The sequence below is a fragment of the Myotis lucifugus genome, unplaced genomic scaffold, assembly GCF_000147115.1.
Source record: "Myotis lucifugus unplaced genomic scaffold, Myoluc2.0 scaffold_9, whole genome shotgun sequence".
Taxonomy (NCBI): domain Eukaryota; kingdom Metazoa; phylum Chordata; class Mammalia; order Chiroptera; family Vespertilionidae; genus Myotis; species Myotis lucifugus.
In genome coordinates this window covers 10785243-10804220 of record NW_005871057.1, presented here as the reverse complement: position 1 = coordinate 10804220, position 18978 = coordinate 10785243, and the positions used below count along the sequence as shown (strand labels likewise).

At 37.1% G+C, this 18978-nt stretch overlaps 1 protein-coding gene, 1 non-coding gene and 1 pseudogene across 2 annotated transcripts in view; 2 read left to right on the top strand and 1 right to left on the bottom strand.

Annotated features, from left to right (window-relative positions):
• CEP290 (centrosomal protein 290) overlaps positions 1 to 18978 on the top strand; it is a 118495-nt gene that overhangs the window by 23692 nt on the left and 75825 nt on the right. The window contains exons 12-22 of the mRNA XM_023749772.1: positions 897 to 1019; positions 2176 to 2299; positions 6245 to 6417; positions 7369 to 7531; positions 9053 to 9153; positions 9226 to 9313; positions 10310 to 10422; positions 11953 to 12037; positions 12562 to 12704; positions 15718 to 15882; positions 16242 to 16391. Coding sequence (XP_023605540.1) covers positions 897 to 1019; positions 2176 to 2299; positions 6245 to 6417; positions 7369 to 7531; positions 9053 to 9153; positions 9226 to 9313; positions 10310 to 10422; positions 11953 to 12037; positions 12562 to 12704; positions 15718 to 15882; positions 16242 to 16391 — 1428 coding nt within the window. The remainder of the gene's footprint in view (positions 1 to 896; positions 1020 to 2175; positions 2300 to 6244; positions 6418 to 7368; positions 7532 to 9052; positions 9154 to 9225; positions 9314 to 10309; positions 10423 to 11952; positions 12038 to 12561; positions 12705 to 15717; positions 15883 to 16241; positions 16392 to 18978) is intronic.
• Positions 137 to 259, bottom strand: LOC111824963. Its single transcript, XR_002828045.1, has one exon. It is a non-coding gene; the product is annotated as a U6atac minor spliceosomal RNA (small nuclear RNA).
• Positions 4597 to 5776, top strand: LOC102441682 (annotated as a pseudogene).

Sequence of the window (18978 nt, the reverse complement as noted above, 5' to 3'; positions counted from 1 at the left end):
GCATATATAGGAAAATGATCATCACTGCAATAAATTCAGTTAACATCCATCACTATACATAGTTACAGTTTTTTTGTGTGATGAAAACTTTCAAGATCCACTCTCCTAGCTTTTTTCAAATATGCAATACAATATTAAAAAACAAAGGTTAGCTGCTGTGAAGTAGGTGGCAGTGCCTTAATCCTATGCACGTTGTCATGCCCGAGCATCTTTTCCATCCTTGTCATGGGGAGGGCTAACCTCTCCTTTCATACAACACTATAAGATACCTTTCATTCAAGGTATTTTATGCTTCTCAGTGGTACTTTAATGTTTCCTTCATAAAGATTAGTTATACTGCCTGGCCGGTGTGGCTCAGTGGTTGAGTGTCGACCTATGAACCAGGAGGTCACTGTCGATTCCCTGTCAGGGCCCATGCCCGGGTTGCAGGCTCAATCCCCAGTGTGGGGCATGCAGGAGGCAGCCAATTAGTGATTCTCTCTCATCATTAATGCTTCTATCTCCCTCTCCCTCTGCCTTCCTCTCTGAAATCAATAAAAATATATGTAAAAAAAAAGATGAGTTGTACAAAACTTTTTGTAATACATGGAAGTATTTGTAACTTCTTGTTTTAGGAATGGGTTTTGAAAGTTTAAGATTGTTTAGAGAATCAATTCCTAGAATAGCAAAAACCACAGTATATATTTTTGAATCATTTCCTATTTGAAATTCAAGTTGTACACACAAAAGGAACAATGATTACTCAATAGTTGTTGATACTTTTTCACTTCAAAGAATTGTATTTCCTATATTGTTTTTAAATCTCCCGATGGTATATATTAGAGTATTTATCATAATTGAGGAATGGTTTGTTCGTTTTTCTCTTATGTAACAGATCCTTTTTCATTTATTTCCAGTTAATTTTGTCTTCTAAAGATGATGAAATTATTGAATATCAGCAAATGTTACATAACCTAAGGGAGAAACTGAAAAATGCCCAGCTTGATGCTGATAAAAGTAACGTTATGGCTCTACAACAGGTAAAATTTGGTTTATCAATCTGTTTTATTAAAGTTGGCTATGAAACTTTGCACTGTCTTATTATATCACCAGTGCCAATTATAGTGGCTTGCACTATTGGATATATAATGAAGGCTCTTGAAGTTTCTTACACCATCCAGTCCCACAATAAAATTAGAATTAAGTTTTGAGTTGGGAATATAATTATTTTGTGTATTTTTCTGCATTGATATAGATAATATATTCATTGTTTTGATTTTGGAATTATTTAATATGAAACTATTAAAAACTTTTAGAAGTTTAAAACATCTTAATACTCTGTTATTAAAGTTTATTATATTGTATTTTAGTGCTGAAATATCCTATACAATGTGAAATAGGCTAAAAGTATGGTTATAAGACTGTACTACATAAGGATTTCTAGTTTTAGTACAAATATATTCGTAGAGAAAGAATTCACACTTTCATTTTCAGTGCTCTATAGTCATAATTCAAAAGAGACGGAAATTTTGGAAGTATTTGGTGAATAACAATTTCAAGGGACGATGATTTTGAGTACTGCAGGGTTAAAAGCTAAGTTAAGTAAGTGAGGATGCACAGGGCTAAACACAAACATACTAAATGGTAAAAAAGATGGAATTGGGTGGATGATGGGAAAAAGTAACATAAAAGGAACCCTAAGAAGCTACAAATATTAGAGTTCTAGAATTCCTATTTGCTGGAGTGTTAGCCATTAAATCGTCTTTAAGTTATTAGAATGACAGCATTGTACTTAATGTTGTATAGTGCAATTGAGATATATAAGATAGTAAAAGGCATGTTTTGACCCATAAAAAATATATTCTAGTCTTAATAAAAAAAACAAGACCTACCTTTTTATTTTAAGAATTTCTTTTTAAAAATATGTTTTATTGACTTTTAGAGAAAGAGGAAGGGAGAGGGAGAGAAATAGAAACATGGTTAAGCTGCCTATTGCACACATGCCCCTACTAGGGATCGAGCCCTCAACTCTGGCATGTCCCGGGACCTGGAATCAATCTAGTGACTTCTTGGTTCATGGGTCAATACTCAACCACCGAGCCCACTAGCTGGCAAGACCTACCTTTTTTCTTACTTTAAAAAGGTATGCTAATATTGATGAAAAGATAATATGTAATATTAAAAAATATTTTGTAGGGTATACAAGAACGAGACAGTCATATTAAGATGCTCACTGAGCAAGTAGAACAATATACAAAGGAAATGGAAAAAAATACGTTTATTATTGAAGATTTGAAAAATGAGCTCCAAAGAAACAAAGGTAATTTAATATTTTATAAGTATACTAGAGGCCCGGTGCACAAAAATTTGTGCACTCGGGGAGGGGGGTCCCTCAGCCCGGCCTGTGCCCTCTCGCAGTCTGGGACCCCTCAGGAGATAACGACCTCCTGGCTTAGGCCTGCTCCTGTGTGGCAGAGGGCAGGCCCAATCCCTAAGTGCAGCCCCTGGTCGGGCTCAGAGCAGGGCTGATTGGGGAGTTGGGGCGCCGCCCCGTCATGCACAGAGCAGGGCAGATCGGGAGGTTGCGATGCCACCCTCAGTCACGCTCAGGGTGGGGCCGATTGGGGGGTTGGGGCACCGCCCCCTGTCACACTCAAGGCAGGGTCGATGGGGAGGTTGCGGCGCCACCCCCTGTCACGCACAGAGCAGGGCCAATCAGGGGGTTGGGGAGCTCCCCCCTGTCACGCACAGAGTAGGGCCGATAGGGGAGTTAGGGCACCGCCCCCTGTCACACACAGAGCAGGGCCGATCAGGGGGTTGCGGCGCCACCACTGTCACACTCAGGGCAGGGCCGATGGGGAGGTTATGGCTCTACCCCGTCACACACAGAGCAGGGCCTGTGGGGGGGGGGAGTGGGTTGGGGCGCCGCACCCTGTCACACACAGAGCAGGGCCCATCAGGGGGTTGGGGCGCCTTCCCCTGTCATGAACAGAGCAGGGCGGATAGGGAGGTTGTGGCCCCGCCCCCTGTCACACACAGAGCTGCAGGGCGATCAGGGGGTTTGGGCGCTGCCCCCTGTCACGCTGATCTGGTGCCAAGAGGCCTCGCGGCTCCGCTGATCCCGGTGCTGGGAGGCATATTACCCTTTTACTATATAGGATAGAGGCCTGGGGGCCGGCTGGTTTGCCCTGAAGGGTGTCCTGGATCAGGGTGGGGGTCCCCACTGGGATGCCTGGCCAGCCTGGATGAGGGGATGATGGCTGTTTGCAGCTGGTCACACACCCTTCAGGGTGGGGGTCCCCACTGGGGTGCCTGGCCAGTCTGGGTGAGGGGCTGAGGGCTGCTTTCAGGCTGGCGGTTGTTGACTGAAGCTCCCAACCGCTCCTTTTTTTTCTCTTTTTTTTATTTTATTCTGGGCCAGCTTTAGCTCTGGCTCTAGCTCTGAGGCTTCGTATCTGGTTTGTTTGCCGTTCTATAATTGAAACAATGTATAACTTCAGCTCTGAGATCCCGGCAGGCTGAAAGCTGGTTTCTGGGGTTTTGTTTAGCTTCTACATTTGCAACATAGTACATAGTTGCTTAGAGTTGCAACTCAGAGGCCGGCAAGTCAGGCGGGGAACGTTGGAGTCTGCAGTCACTGGAGCAAGCAAGCCTCATGTTCGCTTCCAGCTGCCTGGCTGCCGGCCGCCATCTTGGCTGACAGTTAATTTGCATAAGGATATGCTGATTAGCCAATGGGAAGGGTAGCGGTCGTACACTAATTACCATGTTTCTCTTTTATTAGTGTAGATCATTATTTTATATACCATCACATTTTAAAATATTTTTTAAAAATAAAATCATGTCATGTCAATAGATATATTATTGCTTTTTCTCTATGAATTTTATTATATTTTCAAAAGATTGGATGGATATTATTAAGTACTTTACATATCCTCCTAGTGTTTAAATTCGTAAATCATGCAGATGTTTTCTATAATTTTTCTCTAGTGAAAATCACATTAACCTTTATTACTAGGTTGGCTGAATGAAAGAAATGAAAATGGTGATATAATTGATTTTATTTATTTAAACCCCTTTTAATAATTAATATAAAATGGAACACAGTAAAGTTTTGATCAATGTAGCAACACACACTACTGGGAATGTGCCCGCAACCAAGGTACATGCCCTTGACCGGAATCGAACCTGGGACCCTTCAGTCCGCAGGCCGACGCTCTATCCACTGAGCCAAACCGGTTAGGGCAGGGCTCATTTCTTATACAAAAGTGATCTCCCACACTAGTCCAATACCAATACGTAAGTATATACCCAATAAATCAGTAGATGTTTATTATGAATGAGTATAAGAATTATTTGTGTCAATACATTTTACAATGATAGGAATACTATATTTTGGTCTAGTTTGTTAAGATAATAGTGATTTTTTTTAGCTATTAGTTAGGTTTAAGTTTAGCTGCAGGTGACAGAAAAATCAAATGTAACAATGGTTTAAGCAGGATAGAAATCTCTGTTTTCATGATATAAACAAAATTGAGGCAACTAGTTGAGGGTTAGTGTGATAACTGCACAAATCAGATATCAGATAGTCTGTATACTCTGCCTATCTTGACATCTGGTTTCCATCTCCTGTCCTAAGAAGACCGTATGAGTTCCAGCCTCAATGCATATATTCCAGCTGCCAGGAGGGAGGAAAGAGAAAAGAAAGGTTCACTTCTTTCCTTTAAAAGCATTTCTTGACCAGCATCCAGGAACAGAATGAATGGAGACCAGAAATTGGATGTTTATGACCCAAAAAAGCAGAATTTCATCCAGCACTTATCCCAGATTGTCAGGGTATTAACTGAGGGTGACATGGGGCACCCAGATACAAGAGATGCCATTGCCTGCCTCGAGGAGGTCCTGGAGTACAATGTTATTGAGGGTAAGTACCAGCAGGATGTGACGGTACTCATAACACTCCAGGACCTGATGGAACCCAGAAAGCAGGATGCTCATAGACTCCAGTAGGCATAATTGTGGGCTGGTGTGTGGAACTGCTCCAGGCTTTCTTTCTGGTGTCAGACAACATTATGGATTCATCCCTCACCTGACAGGGGCTTGATCTGCTGGTATCAGAAGCCAGGCATAGGTTTGGATGTCAACCGTCATGCTATGCTTATGGAAGCATGTATCTACCAACTGCTGAAGTTCTGCTGGGAGCAGCCTATTACCCGAACCTAATCAAGCTCTTTCTGCAGAGTTCCTGTCAGGCTGAGATTGGACAGAGCCTGGACTTCATCACAGCACTGCAGGGCAACATGGGTATTGGCATATTCACTGAAAAGAGGTACAAATCTGTTGTTAAGTATACGTTAGCTTTCTACTCTGCCTTCTTGTAGTGGCTGCCATGTATATGGTGGGCATTGAGAAGAGAAGGAACATGCCAATGCCAAGAAGTTCCTGCTGGAGATGGGAGAGCTCTTTCCCATTAAGGATGACTACCTTGACCTCTTTGGAGACTCTAGTGTGACAGACAAGATTGACATTGACATCCAGGACAACAAATGCAGCTGGCTGCGGTTCAGTGTCTGCGACGGGCCTCTTTGGAACAGCACTAGATCCTGCAGCCGAATTATGGGCAGAAAGAGGCTGAGAAGGTGGCCCAGATGAAGGCACTCTATGAGGAGCTGCAGTCTGCAGGCTCTGTTCATGCAGTTACAGCCACTTTGTGGGTCTCATCAAGCAGTGCTCTGCAACCCTGCCCCCAGCCGTCCTCCTGAGGCTAACACACAAGATCTATAAGAGGAAAGAGTGATCTAGAGACTGCAAAGGCGGGGAGGGGATGCTCTCAATAAATGACAGTAAATCCTAAAAAAAACAACCCATTTCTTGAAATGTGCACATGGCTTTTCTATCTGGATCGCATTAGTCATGTGGTCATATATCCAGCTAAAATTCCATAGTTTATTACAGTGGACAAAAGAGAGGTTAAATATTAGAAAAATGTTAGCAGTCTTCGCATAGTGATGATTCTTTGTATAGCAGTGTTTTGCAATCTTTTACAATCCATAACCCTTCAGCTGAGATTTTATTGAACTTTATTTTTTTAGTTTGTTTTATTAATACAACCAAATTAGAGCTTTATTTTATAAATAAGAAATTGTGATATTAAAAGGGCTTTTTTAGTGATATATCACTTTTTCTGCACCCATATTGGAATCAGTGATTTAAAGGAATGAGTAATCAATTCAACTCATTTATGATTTTCACTTTTACCTTGTAGGTGCTTCAACACTTTCTCAACAGACTCATTATATGAAAATGCAATCTAAGGTTCAAATTTTAGAAGAGAAGACTAAAGAGGCTGAGAGAACAGCTGAACTGGCTGAGGCTGATGCTAAGGAAAAGGATAAAGAACTAGTTGAGACTCTGAAGCGCTTAAAAGATTATGAATCTGTATGTATTCTTATCTTGTCAATCAAGTTTAGAATTTTTCTTGACACAGTTAGACTGTCCTATGCCATTTACTGCATACCATCTAAAAGCATTCCAGAAATATAATAAAGATTATCCTGCCCTGACTGGTTTGGCTCAGTGGATAGAGTGTTGGCCTGTGGACTCAGGGGTCCCGGGTTCGATTCCGGTCAAGGGCATGTACCTTGGTTGCGGGCACATCCCCAGTGGGGAGTGTGCAGGAGGCAGCTGATCGATGTTTCTTATCGATGTTTCTGGCTCTCCATCCTTCTCCCTTCCTCTCTGTAGAAAATCAATAAAATATATTAAAAAAAAGAGATTATCCTAATCAATTTATATTAAACTATTCAAACTTTTGAGTAGCATTTACTTTTTGGTAGGAGAATTATTTTCAAACCATTTGCCAGATAATCAGCTTTGGTGAGGCAGCAAGATTAGGTTCTTTGTAATCTGTGTCAGTATGCCACCATGTAGATGTGACACCTGGTTAGTTTGATAAAAGTTATAACAGGGACTGTTTTATTGCCTACCATGGCAACAGCCTGACTTTGTACTTTTTTTTTAATATTTTGAAATCTGATTACCACTAAGTCAGGCAAGAAATGATTTACATATTGTAATGGTATTGCCGATTGACCCTTACTATTTATTTTCTATGTTTTGTGAATCCTTTTATTTTCTATGTTTTGTGAATCCTTTTAATGTAATATTCTGAGTCACTTTGCCATTAGGGTGCTGTTTTGAGAACTTTTTTTTAAAAAGCACAATAAAAAACACAGTTTAATGATGCATGCTTTTAGATGGTATGCAGTAAATGCAGACCTTAAGTATATGTGCACTTTCCCACAGACTTAATAAGAAAATAAATTCATGAGTTTAATAATTTATTCCGACTAAATCATGTTATATTTAAATTAGATGGGTATTTTTTAGGGAGTATATGGTTTAGAAGATGCTGTTATTGAAATAAAGAATTGTAAAAACCAAATTAAAATAAGAGATCGAGAGATTGAAGGATTGACAAAGGAAATCAATAAACTTGAGATGAAGATCAATGATTTCCTCGATGAAAATGAGGCACTTAGAGAGCGTGTGGGTGAGTCATCTTTTAAGATACGTATTTTGCTCAATCCTAATTGTCAAGTCATTTTCAGTTTTCCTTTTTGATTGTTTATTATTTTTAAATAGTTGTCTTTTTTTAAAAAAATACATTCTTTTATAAAAATGTTTAAAACAAATAAAAGTGGAGCTACTCTGATTGACGTGGGATTGGGGATTTAGTAGGGCTGGGATGGCGGGGGGCGGGCCTGGAGCACTGCTCTGTGCAGGCCAGGATCTCCTCAGTAGTAACTGCTGGTCTAAAAATGAAAGTCTGCTAAGTTAATACCACATATTAGAAGTGAACCCTTTAATTTTTTTCAATCAGAGTAATGTCTATGTGACCCATGTCAGTTTGTAAGATGCCTTTGTTTCATAAGAATTCTTGAGGACATTTAGAAATTCTATATAAACCTTTTTAGGACTTTTAAGTACTTGACTTTTATAATTTAGACTGCTTAAGTTTTTCTTCGGTTGAGTATTTTAAGGTTACTATTGATTCTAAGAAGTAATATAGCTTGAGAAGTTATATATTGATTTCAATAAATACCTTATTAGTGAATATTACCAGTTTTAATGTTTTGCCATTCCAATCTAAATTGCTACTTTAAAATGAAAATAAAGATCTAAATAATGATTTTATTTTACTTGGTAAATACCAGTTAATGCTTTCTTAGAATTAACATGATCATCTGTAAAAACTGTTATCTAGAGGAAGGAAAAGTAAATACTTTATACAGATGATTTATCTGTAAAAATGTGTCTGACTAGGACCCAGAGTCGTGCTAGGACCTCAAGTTACACTTCTGATAGATGACTTATCACTTGATAGCGAGCTTCGATCTGGAAGTTCCTAAAGTTGACTGAGCCATCCAGATAGCTGTCAAAAACAGCAGATTTTCTGTATTGTAAAGGCTGCAAAACTTGGTTATAATTATTTGAGACAGTCTTAATGTCTGGTTTTCAGAACATAGCTGCTTAAGTAATAGAAAGTTATGAGACATGCACACTGGAAGCACCAGATTAGTCATGATAATATACGAAAGAGAGTGTATTAGTGAAGCACTGAGACCGAGAGTGGCTACTCCACAAGCAGATATTGATATTGATATTAAGTAATGACTACTATGTGCCAGGCACTGCACTAACTCTTTATTTGGGTTGATTTTAATATATCCCTGACAACAAGCCAAAATATATATAATTATACAGTTTCATCCCTATGACTTAATTATGTTCTTCATTACTACATTTATAGTACCTCAATGACAGGCAGACATAGACAAGATAGATCCTAAATATTTTTTGTCAGGATTTTCATTAATAATTGTGACAAAATTTAAACTTGGAGGGTTATAGTTCAAACATCAGGAAAGTTCTTGCACAAAATATACCCTCTTCTGTAGTGATGCTGACTTAATAAATTATAACAAGTTGCTTGATAACTAGCTGCTATATGAACCTTTTGTAGTTCATTTGAATGTTGATAAGGTTTTAATCACATTACTTTCTATTTTAGGCCTTGAACCGAAGACAATGATTGATTTAACTGAATTTAGAAATAGCAAAAGTTTAAAACAGCATCAGTACAGAGCCGAAAACCAGATTCTTTTGAAAGAGGCAAGTGCAGTAGTCAATTGGTTATTTTTCTGGTTGAACTAAAGAAAAATACTAATCATTTTTACTTTATAGATTGAAAGTTTAGAGGAAGAACGACTTGACCTGAAAAAAAAAATCCGCCAAATGGCTCAAGAAAAAGGAAAAAGAACTGCAACTTCAGGTATACTCAGTTATTCCAAACCTTTAAAAAAATCATTGGAAAATGAATCGTCTGGATCTGAAATTTTCTGTATGTTAAAAATGTCATCTCTATATTACTGTGGTTCTGCTACAAGTTTAGTAAATGAAAATAATGGCCTGATGAAGATTATATAAATGAGTGTCATTGGGTTCAATCCTATGTATGGAACTGGTAAACAAATAAACAAAACAAGTGAATAAAAAACAAACTTTCAGCATCGTGAACTTCTGAAAAATTTACAGTGAAGTTTGTATTAATTTGTAGACAATGCCAGTAAGTTGTGATTAGTAATGATAAAACAGTAATTTTCATGTTAATATGTTACTGATAATATTTTTTCTTTTCTTAAGAGAGTTATGTATTGAAAACTTTTTAGACATTATTTACTGTATAATGTTTTGTTGAATAAAAATTAGCATTTTTTGTTTGTTTATCTTACATGATATAAAGAGAACAGTTGGTTAAGTGTCTTATAGCTGTTGAAGACCACAGAAGAGAAATTTGTTTTTAACTAAGTTCATAAATACCTATGAGTAATACATTTTTTTTTGTATTTTTTTTTTTAGCACATTAGTTCCTATAGTACATCAAAAAGTTTCTAGAAGGGCAAAACTTCATAATTTATTAGTATATTAACTAGTTTTCTCATTATTCAAGATTTTTGTCTACTTTCTTTTTTTAAAAAATTTTGTTTTATTGCTTAAAGTATTACAAAGAGTTATATGTGTCTTTTAACTATATATAGAACGGTAGGAATGATAGAGAGGATACAGTATATATAGTTTCTCATACTAATATCTTGTTAAAAGTGAGTTAAATGAGAAGGTTGTATAGGCTACATGTTTATCAGGGATTTTAGAAATAATTATTCTATCATTTTTGAGTTAAAACTTGATTCTAGTTTTAAAGAGTGAAAGTATTAAAATAATAGGAGAGTTATTTTTATGTCTAATTTGTTATATTTTTTATATGTAGGCTTAATAGTTGAGGACCTGAACCTAACAGAAAACTTTTCTCAAGAAAATAGAATGGGAGAAAGAAAATTTGATTTCATGAGCCTTGAAAATATGAATGCAGCACATTCAAAGGTAAACAGTATTTGCTATGACAGAGAAAATAAAGAAAATTGTCAGTTCTTTCATATTTGCTCTATTATCTCATTTTAGACATTGCTATTTTTTTATAGTTGTTAAATTAAAAAATGTTTTCTTAAATAATCTGTTGATTCAAAGGTTGATTAATGAGACATTATTTATTCTGAATACAGATTAGGAGTTCAGATAAAGTAGAGCTGCTGCATAGGAGAGCATCAATCAGTATTCCAGAATCTTACCAGAAAGAGTCAGAAGAGAACATGACTGTAGGATCATTACCAAGAATGTTATCTGAAGTTCATCATAGTGTAGCGAGTGAAGTGGATCCTTTTGTCTCTTTAACTAGACATTCTTCATCTACACAAGTAAATGATAATACACCTCCAGAAACTATTACAATAAGGGAGATTTTTAAAGCACCATGTCTACAATCGTTAGTCAGTGCCTTTAGTAGGGAGAGTCATGAAGAAATAAACAACTTCCTATACTCTTCTTCTGATGACTCTCTGAAGAAAGTGTCAGAAAGCCATCAAGCACCTGAGAAGACAAGTTTCACACAAGAAAGCAATTTGTCTTTACAAGCCTTATCAACAGCTTCTGACTTAATGTGGAAGTTATCACTTAGGCAAAAATCTGCAATATTTTGTCAACAAATTCATGATAATAAAGCTGACATGGATAATTCACGAGTAGCAGCACCAGAAGATGAGCGGGTTCATGCCCAAATAAAATGTGCTGATAGTTTGAAAGAAGATAAAAGAAAAAGTGAAGTACCCTTACAGGCAGAGATTTTGAAAAGTAAACTTGAGGTTAATCTTCCAGATCCTGTGCGTGTTACTGCACAATCAGAATTATCTCAGGTAGATCCAGTTGAAAATGTTACAGAACAGCTATGGAGAGAACTAATATTTCTTAGATCTGAGGTGAGCTTTCCTCCAAATTGCATTCCTGGGATTGCTTTTTTATTAACTCTTTTTTTAAAAAATTTTTTTCTAACAAAGTTCTATAAGTAGTAATTGCAATAAGATTTTTTTAATGTTTGAACATTAGCATTAATTTATGCACATTCTATTTTTTTAAAATCTAAAAATGCAGTACATTTGATATGAACTCATCAACTTGCCTAATTTATTAAATATTTCTTTAGAATGAAGTCATAGCACAGGATTTATTGATCAAGGAAGCACAGAGTAGAAATGCAGAAATAGAGCTTGAACGTCATAGAAGCCAGGCAGAACAGGTAGTGTGAATATTAAAACAGATGATTGTGGTACTAAAGACAAAAACCTTCATTATATCTGTTTGCTTTTTGCCATGGGTATGGGGGGGGGTTTGCAGGGAAGGGAGAAGATGGGAAGAGGATCACCATCTGTTTTATCATTTAGATTTTACTTTTATGACTGCTATTATGTCTCTATAACTTGTATTTGGTGTGTTAAACCTCAATCAAACTTTGTTAAAAGTTCAGAACTAAACTATTGTGATATTTTGTAAAAAAAATAATTTTATTTATGTTTTGTTCAGAGTGAATTTCTTTCAAGAGAACTAATTGAAAAAGAAAGAGATTTAGAAAGAAGTAAAACAATAATAGCCAAATTTCAGAGTAAATGTAAGTTACTATTATCTCTTATTTTTCTTTACCTATTTATCTTATACTGAAAATCATGGATCTGAAAGGACTTTAATACATTCTGTTTTCTAATCTGTTTTAGTCTTAATTACCTCTATAAGGTATAGACGTTAGTTTCTCTCTTTCATCCATTTGGTTTGCTCTGCTATATTCATAGTCGGAGAATGTTCTTAGTCTGAATATTTTTGTGATTATAAATAATTTTTCTGTTTTATTCTCTAATGAAAGTAAACAAATTTTTAAAAAATGTAATAAAGTGAAGGCAAATATGCTTATGATTTATTTCTTTGAGCTATGAGATATGGATATGCATATAATTTCAATATGTATATCATTCAGCTCAACTATTCACACATTGGATTTATAGTTGAACTTTTTTTGTATATTTATTTGCATTTTACAAATGAGTTATTTTTCCTATACGTGAACTCTTTGTCATCGATATAGAATAGTGCAAATGGTGTAAAATTTATTCATTCAATGAGAAACATATGTCATTATAGTAAAAGAATTAGTTGAAGAAAATAAACAACTTGAAGGAGGTATGAAAGAAATATTGCAAGCTATTAAGGAAATGCAGAAAGATCCTGATGTTAATGGAGGAGAAACATCTCTAATAATTCCTAGTCTTGAAAGACTAGTTAATGTAAGTTATGTTTTTATATTAATGGTTTCATTTTGTTGTTTCATCAACTTTAATGATACTGTTCACTGTCCACTAGTCTAGACAGTTTCTGATAAGACATTTGCTGTCAGCTGAGTCATTGTTGCCTGTATGTAATGTGTATTTTTTTCCTCAGGCTGCTTTCAAAACTTTCTCTTTATATTTGTTTTTTACCAGTTTGACTTTAATGTGCCTGTGTGTATGCACACACATTTGTATATATGTGTATATGTATCTTGTTTGGTGTTCGCTGAGCTTCTTGAATCTGTTTTCTTATGTTACTCACCACAATTAGGAAGTTTTCTACCACTCATTTCTTTAATTACTTTTTTCTGTATGATTCTCTCTGGAATTCCAGTGAAACACTTTATATTTTTTATAAGAGAGAGTATGTTCTTTAATTAAAAAAATTATTTTAGAGAGGAATGGAGAAAGAAACAAAGAAACATCGATTGGCTACCTCCTGAATGTGCCTGGACCAGGGATCGAACCCTCACCTCAGCTTGGGTATATGCCCTGACTAGAAATAGAACCTGTCACTTTTTGGTGTCTGGGACGACATTCCCACCAACTGAGCCACACCAGCCAGAGCCCCAGTGAAACATTTTAGACCTTTTGATGTCCAGAGGTCCCTGAAGCTGGTTCATTTTTTTCCTAATTTGTTATTTTTTTCTTCTCCCAGTTGTGTAATTGCTACTGCTTTTTCTTTAGGTTCACTGATACTTGCCTCTGTCAACTCCATTCTTTTGCCTCAACAGTCAACCTTAGACCTGGCATAGTTTTTACACAGAATTTGAAATTCCTTTTGCTAGCTTTTTTCTTTCATGTGGCTTTAGGCTGGCTCTGACCTCTGGTTTTCTAGGCCAGAAAGTTGACAGGTCATTGCAACTGCAGGCTGCCCTCAGAGGAAGCTTTAAAAATGGCAAATCACTCCTGGCTGTTGCCGTTTTTAAAGTAACAAGTCCTCTCCAAAATCTGTTTGCTTTTGTTTATTTTCTAGAACCTTTAAGTAATCGTTTTTGTATTTACTTGTTAAATGTGGGAGGGTAGGTCTATTAGGATCTTATGCCACAAAACTAGAAGTGTAATAGATTGTAGTAAGAATATTTTAAATATATAAAGAATTAAGCATTGCTACAGGAAATATTTTAGCCATCAAGTAATATTCTATTTATATTTACCATATAAGAACTTAAAAAGTTTCACAGTATTAATAATATTAGATAAACTTTAATAAAATATGCATTTTATATTTAGATTTTTACTATGTTGTTTATGTAATCTGACCACATTTATGTTGTTTCCCAAATTTGTGGTTGATTTAAATATTAAAAACATCTCATTATTTATTGAATTGTTTTTTTAATGATGACCAGTCAATAGTTGAATACTTTTTTTAATGACATTATATTATTAGGAGAGAGAGATAGATGATGAAAACTTCCTGAGGCAAGAAAACCATTTGACATAAGTTATGAGAACAATTTGATTCCTTGTATATGTTACTCATTCTGACTTTTCTTTTGCCTCTGCTATTTTGAATGTCTAAAATGATTCTATCTTTTGTCTATTATGCTGCCCACTACTAATATTATATCTCAGATCAAACTTTATTCTCCAAGGGAAACTATTTAGTAAATGAATAGACTAGCAAATTCTTCCTTCTATTTCAATTCATAGTCCCTGGCCTTCCTACAGCCACTGCTTCCCTAGGTTTTTATCTGCATTTATTCTGGGTTGTCATTCTTTTTTTCTGAAATATATCCCTGTCTAAAACTCACAAATAACCTAGTAATACCTCCTTGTAAGAAATCTTCAGAATCTTGAGATCAGATAATTCTGGTTTATGCACTTCAGTTCACTTTCTATTGTTACAGGTTTTTGTTGTTTTTTTTTCAGTGCCCTGAGTCACTATCTAATTTAGTATTATTTTACCAAAAGACCATGTAGACGGCATGGTGCTATTTCTTAGCAACAGAACTAACTAGACTTACTTTGTTGTCTGTCAGAAATCCCCTTCTGCCTATTTCTGTCTTCCTGGTATCCCTTTGAATTAGTATATCTTGTTACTTTATATGTCCTTCTCTGAGCTCTTAGTGTAAAGGCTTCCTTTTATAAATCTGCTGCCCAGAGTTCAACACCAGTTCACCTTCCTGAGTACTGTATAAGATTACATTTGGTTTTACTCATCCTACCACTTTGTCTTCAGCCTTCACTTCTGAAGCTTTACTTTGCATTTAACAGGTTTCTTCCATATAGTTCTTTTAAAGTCATAATGTTTGTGTGTGTGTGTGTGTGTGTGTGTGTGTGTGTGTAGATTTATGATAGTTGGAGAATTAGGACAATGAAGGTGCTTTGATATTCTAATATTTTGACATATTACTTTTGCTTACCTAGCACTCTTGGATAATACTATATTATCATACTTTGCCTTTGTTACCATGTGTACTTCAACTGTGGAGAGAAAGCAATGGAAAATTCACTTAATTGGATGTAGTAACTTTCATTTCTTTGCTCATGCTTTAAATTCAGGTGCTCCATAGTTTCAAAGTATTTTCATGTATATCTCATTTTGACTGCCAATATTGTGAAGTTGACAGAGCTAATATTATTTACTCTTCTTTAGAGATAAGGAAACTAAAGTATAAAGAATTTAAGTCACTTGCCAAGCTAGTAAGAGATTGGTTAAGATATGAACCCTTGTCATCCTGTTCCTATTCAGTTGATTTACTAGGCTACCAGTCTACTAAGGTTAGCTAGATGTTTGCTAATTTTTATAATAAAGTAGTTACTAAACTTGGTAATACTGTTGTTAGTTAAAATAGTTTTATAAACTTAAATTCATTAATAAGAAATAGATTTGGTTTATTTTGTTATTATACATGGCAGTGGGAATAGTAAAATGCTTAAATGTGGATTTTATTTAAAAGTAGATTTTTAAACTATGATTTTAATGTTTTTTTCACATTTCTGAAATATAACCTAAATCTATTAGGCAATGGAATCAAAGAATGCAGAAGGAATCTTTGATGCCAATCTCCATTTGAAAACCCAAGTTGACCAATTTACTGGGAGGAATGAAGAATTAAGACAGGAGCTCAGGGAAGCTCGGAAGGAGGCTATAAATTATTCTCAGCAGTTGGCAAAAGCAAATTTAAAGGTGAGAATTTTATCAAATAAAAGATAATGTTAAGCACTGAACATAGGTCTAATATGAAACTTTTAATTTTTTTAAAAATGACTACTTTATTAGAAAATGCCCCTTGAATTAATTCTTTCATCATTAAGAAAACACCTGTTTGGGTTTTTCTTATAAAATTAAGTGGACAAATAAGTGTCTTATAATATAACAAAATACAAAAATTCCAAGTGTACTAGTATACTAAGTGGAAAATAAATTATGGTTTAATTTCCGGCAGGGCATTCATATGTCTACTTTAAAAAAAGTTACTGCTTTTAAATTCATCTTCCTTTGGGTATAAGAGATGTGATTCTCATTCCTGAACTCTTTGTTTCCAGATTGATCATCTTGAAAAAGAAACCAGTCTTTTACGGAAATCAGAAGGATCAAATGTTGTTTTTAAAGGAGTAGACTTACCTGATGGAATAGCACCATCTAGTGCCAATATTATTAATTCTCTGAATGAATATTTAATACATATTTTACAGGTACTGAAATTTTTATATCTGAATAACAATTGATACATGTTTTTCAATTTAGTCTTCACATATTTTTTGAGTTCTTAACATATTAACAGAGATATATTTTAATGGATTTTGATGTTAGATGGAATGTTATGGATAAAATTAATTTATTCCACTTATCTGCATGAGAAGCATACTGACACACCTTGTTCACTGTATATTATTTATATAAAATATATGACTGACAGTTGGAATAATATACAGCTGCTCTAACCTAGTAATGTATAAATGAAGTGAGCACTTTTATTTATGTATTTATTTTATTATTTTTTTTATCCTCACCTAAGGATATGTTTTTTAAAAGAGAGGAAGGAAGAGAGAGAGAGAGAGACAGAGAGACAGAGAGAGACAGAGAGACAGAGACACACAGAGAGAGACATCAATTGGTTGCCTCCTGTATGCACCCCAACCTGGGATCAAACACTCAACATAGATATGTGCCCTGATGGGAAAACGAACCCACAGTCTTTTGATATATGGGATAATGCTCCGACCAAAAGAGCCATCTGGCCAGGGCTAACATGGGCACTTTTGTTTATTGCTGGTTAGAAAAGCAATTGAAGTGAATAAAGTCTGACACTGCTTTTTAGTATGATGGTTAAAATCACTCCTTTTTTTTTTAACTGCAAGAAGAAGAAAAATAAATTCTCTTTTATTTATTTTTTTCATTTACTCTGTAAAGTGTTAGTTAATCCATCAGCAAATTAGATTGTGGACTGCTTGCCCTCTGTTTCTCAGTTTTGCCATCTATATCGTGGTCATTATGAATTGCCTCACGAAGGATGCTTTTCATTATTTCATTTGAAGTGTGATGACCCATAACATTACATACATTACAGTATAATTACAAAAATGAGTTCAAAATAAGTGAGAATATATTTTTTATTATAAGCACTTCTGTTTTCCTTTCCTAGATAATCCACTTCTGAATATACTTGAGTTAAGATTATCAAATTCTTATTTTTATATTTGGAAGTTACATTAATGAATCTTTTTCTGGATATTGGAATTTATATGTTATCTTAGGGAGCAACAACCTTAACTACTTAGAACATCACTTTATAATTAGTATTATACATTACTTTTAATGTAGGCCCCAGCCAGCAGCCAGCAGCTAGAGAAGGAAGGCCCCGATCAGCCATGATCACTGGCCAGGCCTAGGGACCCTACCTGTGCATGAATTTCATTCACCGAGCCTCTAGTCTTTATATAAAAAAACATGAGAAGCACTGTGGTAGCATAGAGAGAGACCGCTGATTGGGAATCTGAAAACCTTTTCAAAGTGGTAAAACAGGTAATTGGACTTCAATCCTAAAACAGCATAGAGTGAGGGAAGTAGCAAGGCCTTTGGAGTCAGACAGACATGACCTACAGTGTTGCATGTACATATATTTAAGGTACCTGGCACCAAACTCAGCATTAATGCTTAGGAAATGGTTGCTAAAGGTACTGCTAATGAGTTTTAATGTTGAGTAAGTTACTTAATCTTCTAAGTCTCAGTTTCTTCATCTTTGAAAAGAGTTAGGATAATTCAAGTGGAGAAATATATATATACTAGAGGCCCGGTGCACAAAAATTTGTGCACGGGGCGGGGGCGGTCCCCCAGCCCGGCCTGTGCCCTCTCGCAGTCTGGGACCCCTCGGGAGATAACGACCTGCTGGCTTAGGCCTGCTCCCGGGTGGCAGAGGGCACGCCCAATCCCTAGGTGCAGCCCCTGGTCGGGCTCAGAGCAGGGCCGATTGGGGAGTTGGGGCGCCGCCCCATCATGCACAGAGCAGGGCGGATCGGGAGGTTGCGATGCCACCCTCAGTCATGCTCAGGGTAGGGCCGATTGGGGGGTTGGGGCACCGCCCCCTGTCACACTCAAGGCAGGGTCGATGGGGAGGTTGCGGCGCCACCCCCTGTCACGCACAGAGCAGAGCCGATCAGGAGGTTGAGGAGCTCCCCCCTGTCACTCACAGAGCAGGGCCAATCAGGGGGTTGGGGCGCTGCCCCCTGTCACTCACAGAGCAGGGCCGATCAGGGGGTTGGGGCGCTGCCCCCTGTCACTCAAAGAGTAGGGCCGATAGGAGAGTTGGGGCACCGCCCCCTGTCACACACAGAGCAGGGCGGATCAAGGGGTTGGGGCGCTGCACCCTGTCACACTCAGGGCAGGGCCAATGGGGAGGTTATGGCTCTACCCTGTTACACACAGAGCAAGGCCCGTGGAGGGGGGTTGGGGCGCCACCCTCTATTACCCACAGAGCAGGGCCGATCATGGGGTTAGGGCACCGCCACTGTCACACTCAGGGCAGGGCCGATGGAGAGGTTATGGCTCTACCCTGTCACACATAGAGCAGGGCCCGTGGGGGGGGAGGGTTGGGGCGCCGCACCCTGTCACAGAGCAGGGCGGATAGGGAGATTGTGGCCCCGCCCCCTGTCACACACAGAGCCGCAGGGCGATCAGGGGATTGGGGAGCTCCCCCCTATCAGGCACAGAGCAGGGCTGATCAGGGGGTTTGGGCGCTGCCCCCTGTCACGCTGATCCCGGTTCCGGGAGCTCGCTGCTCCG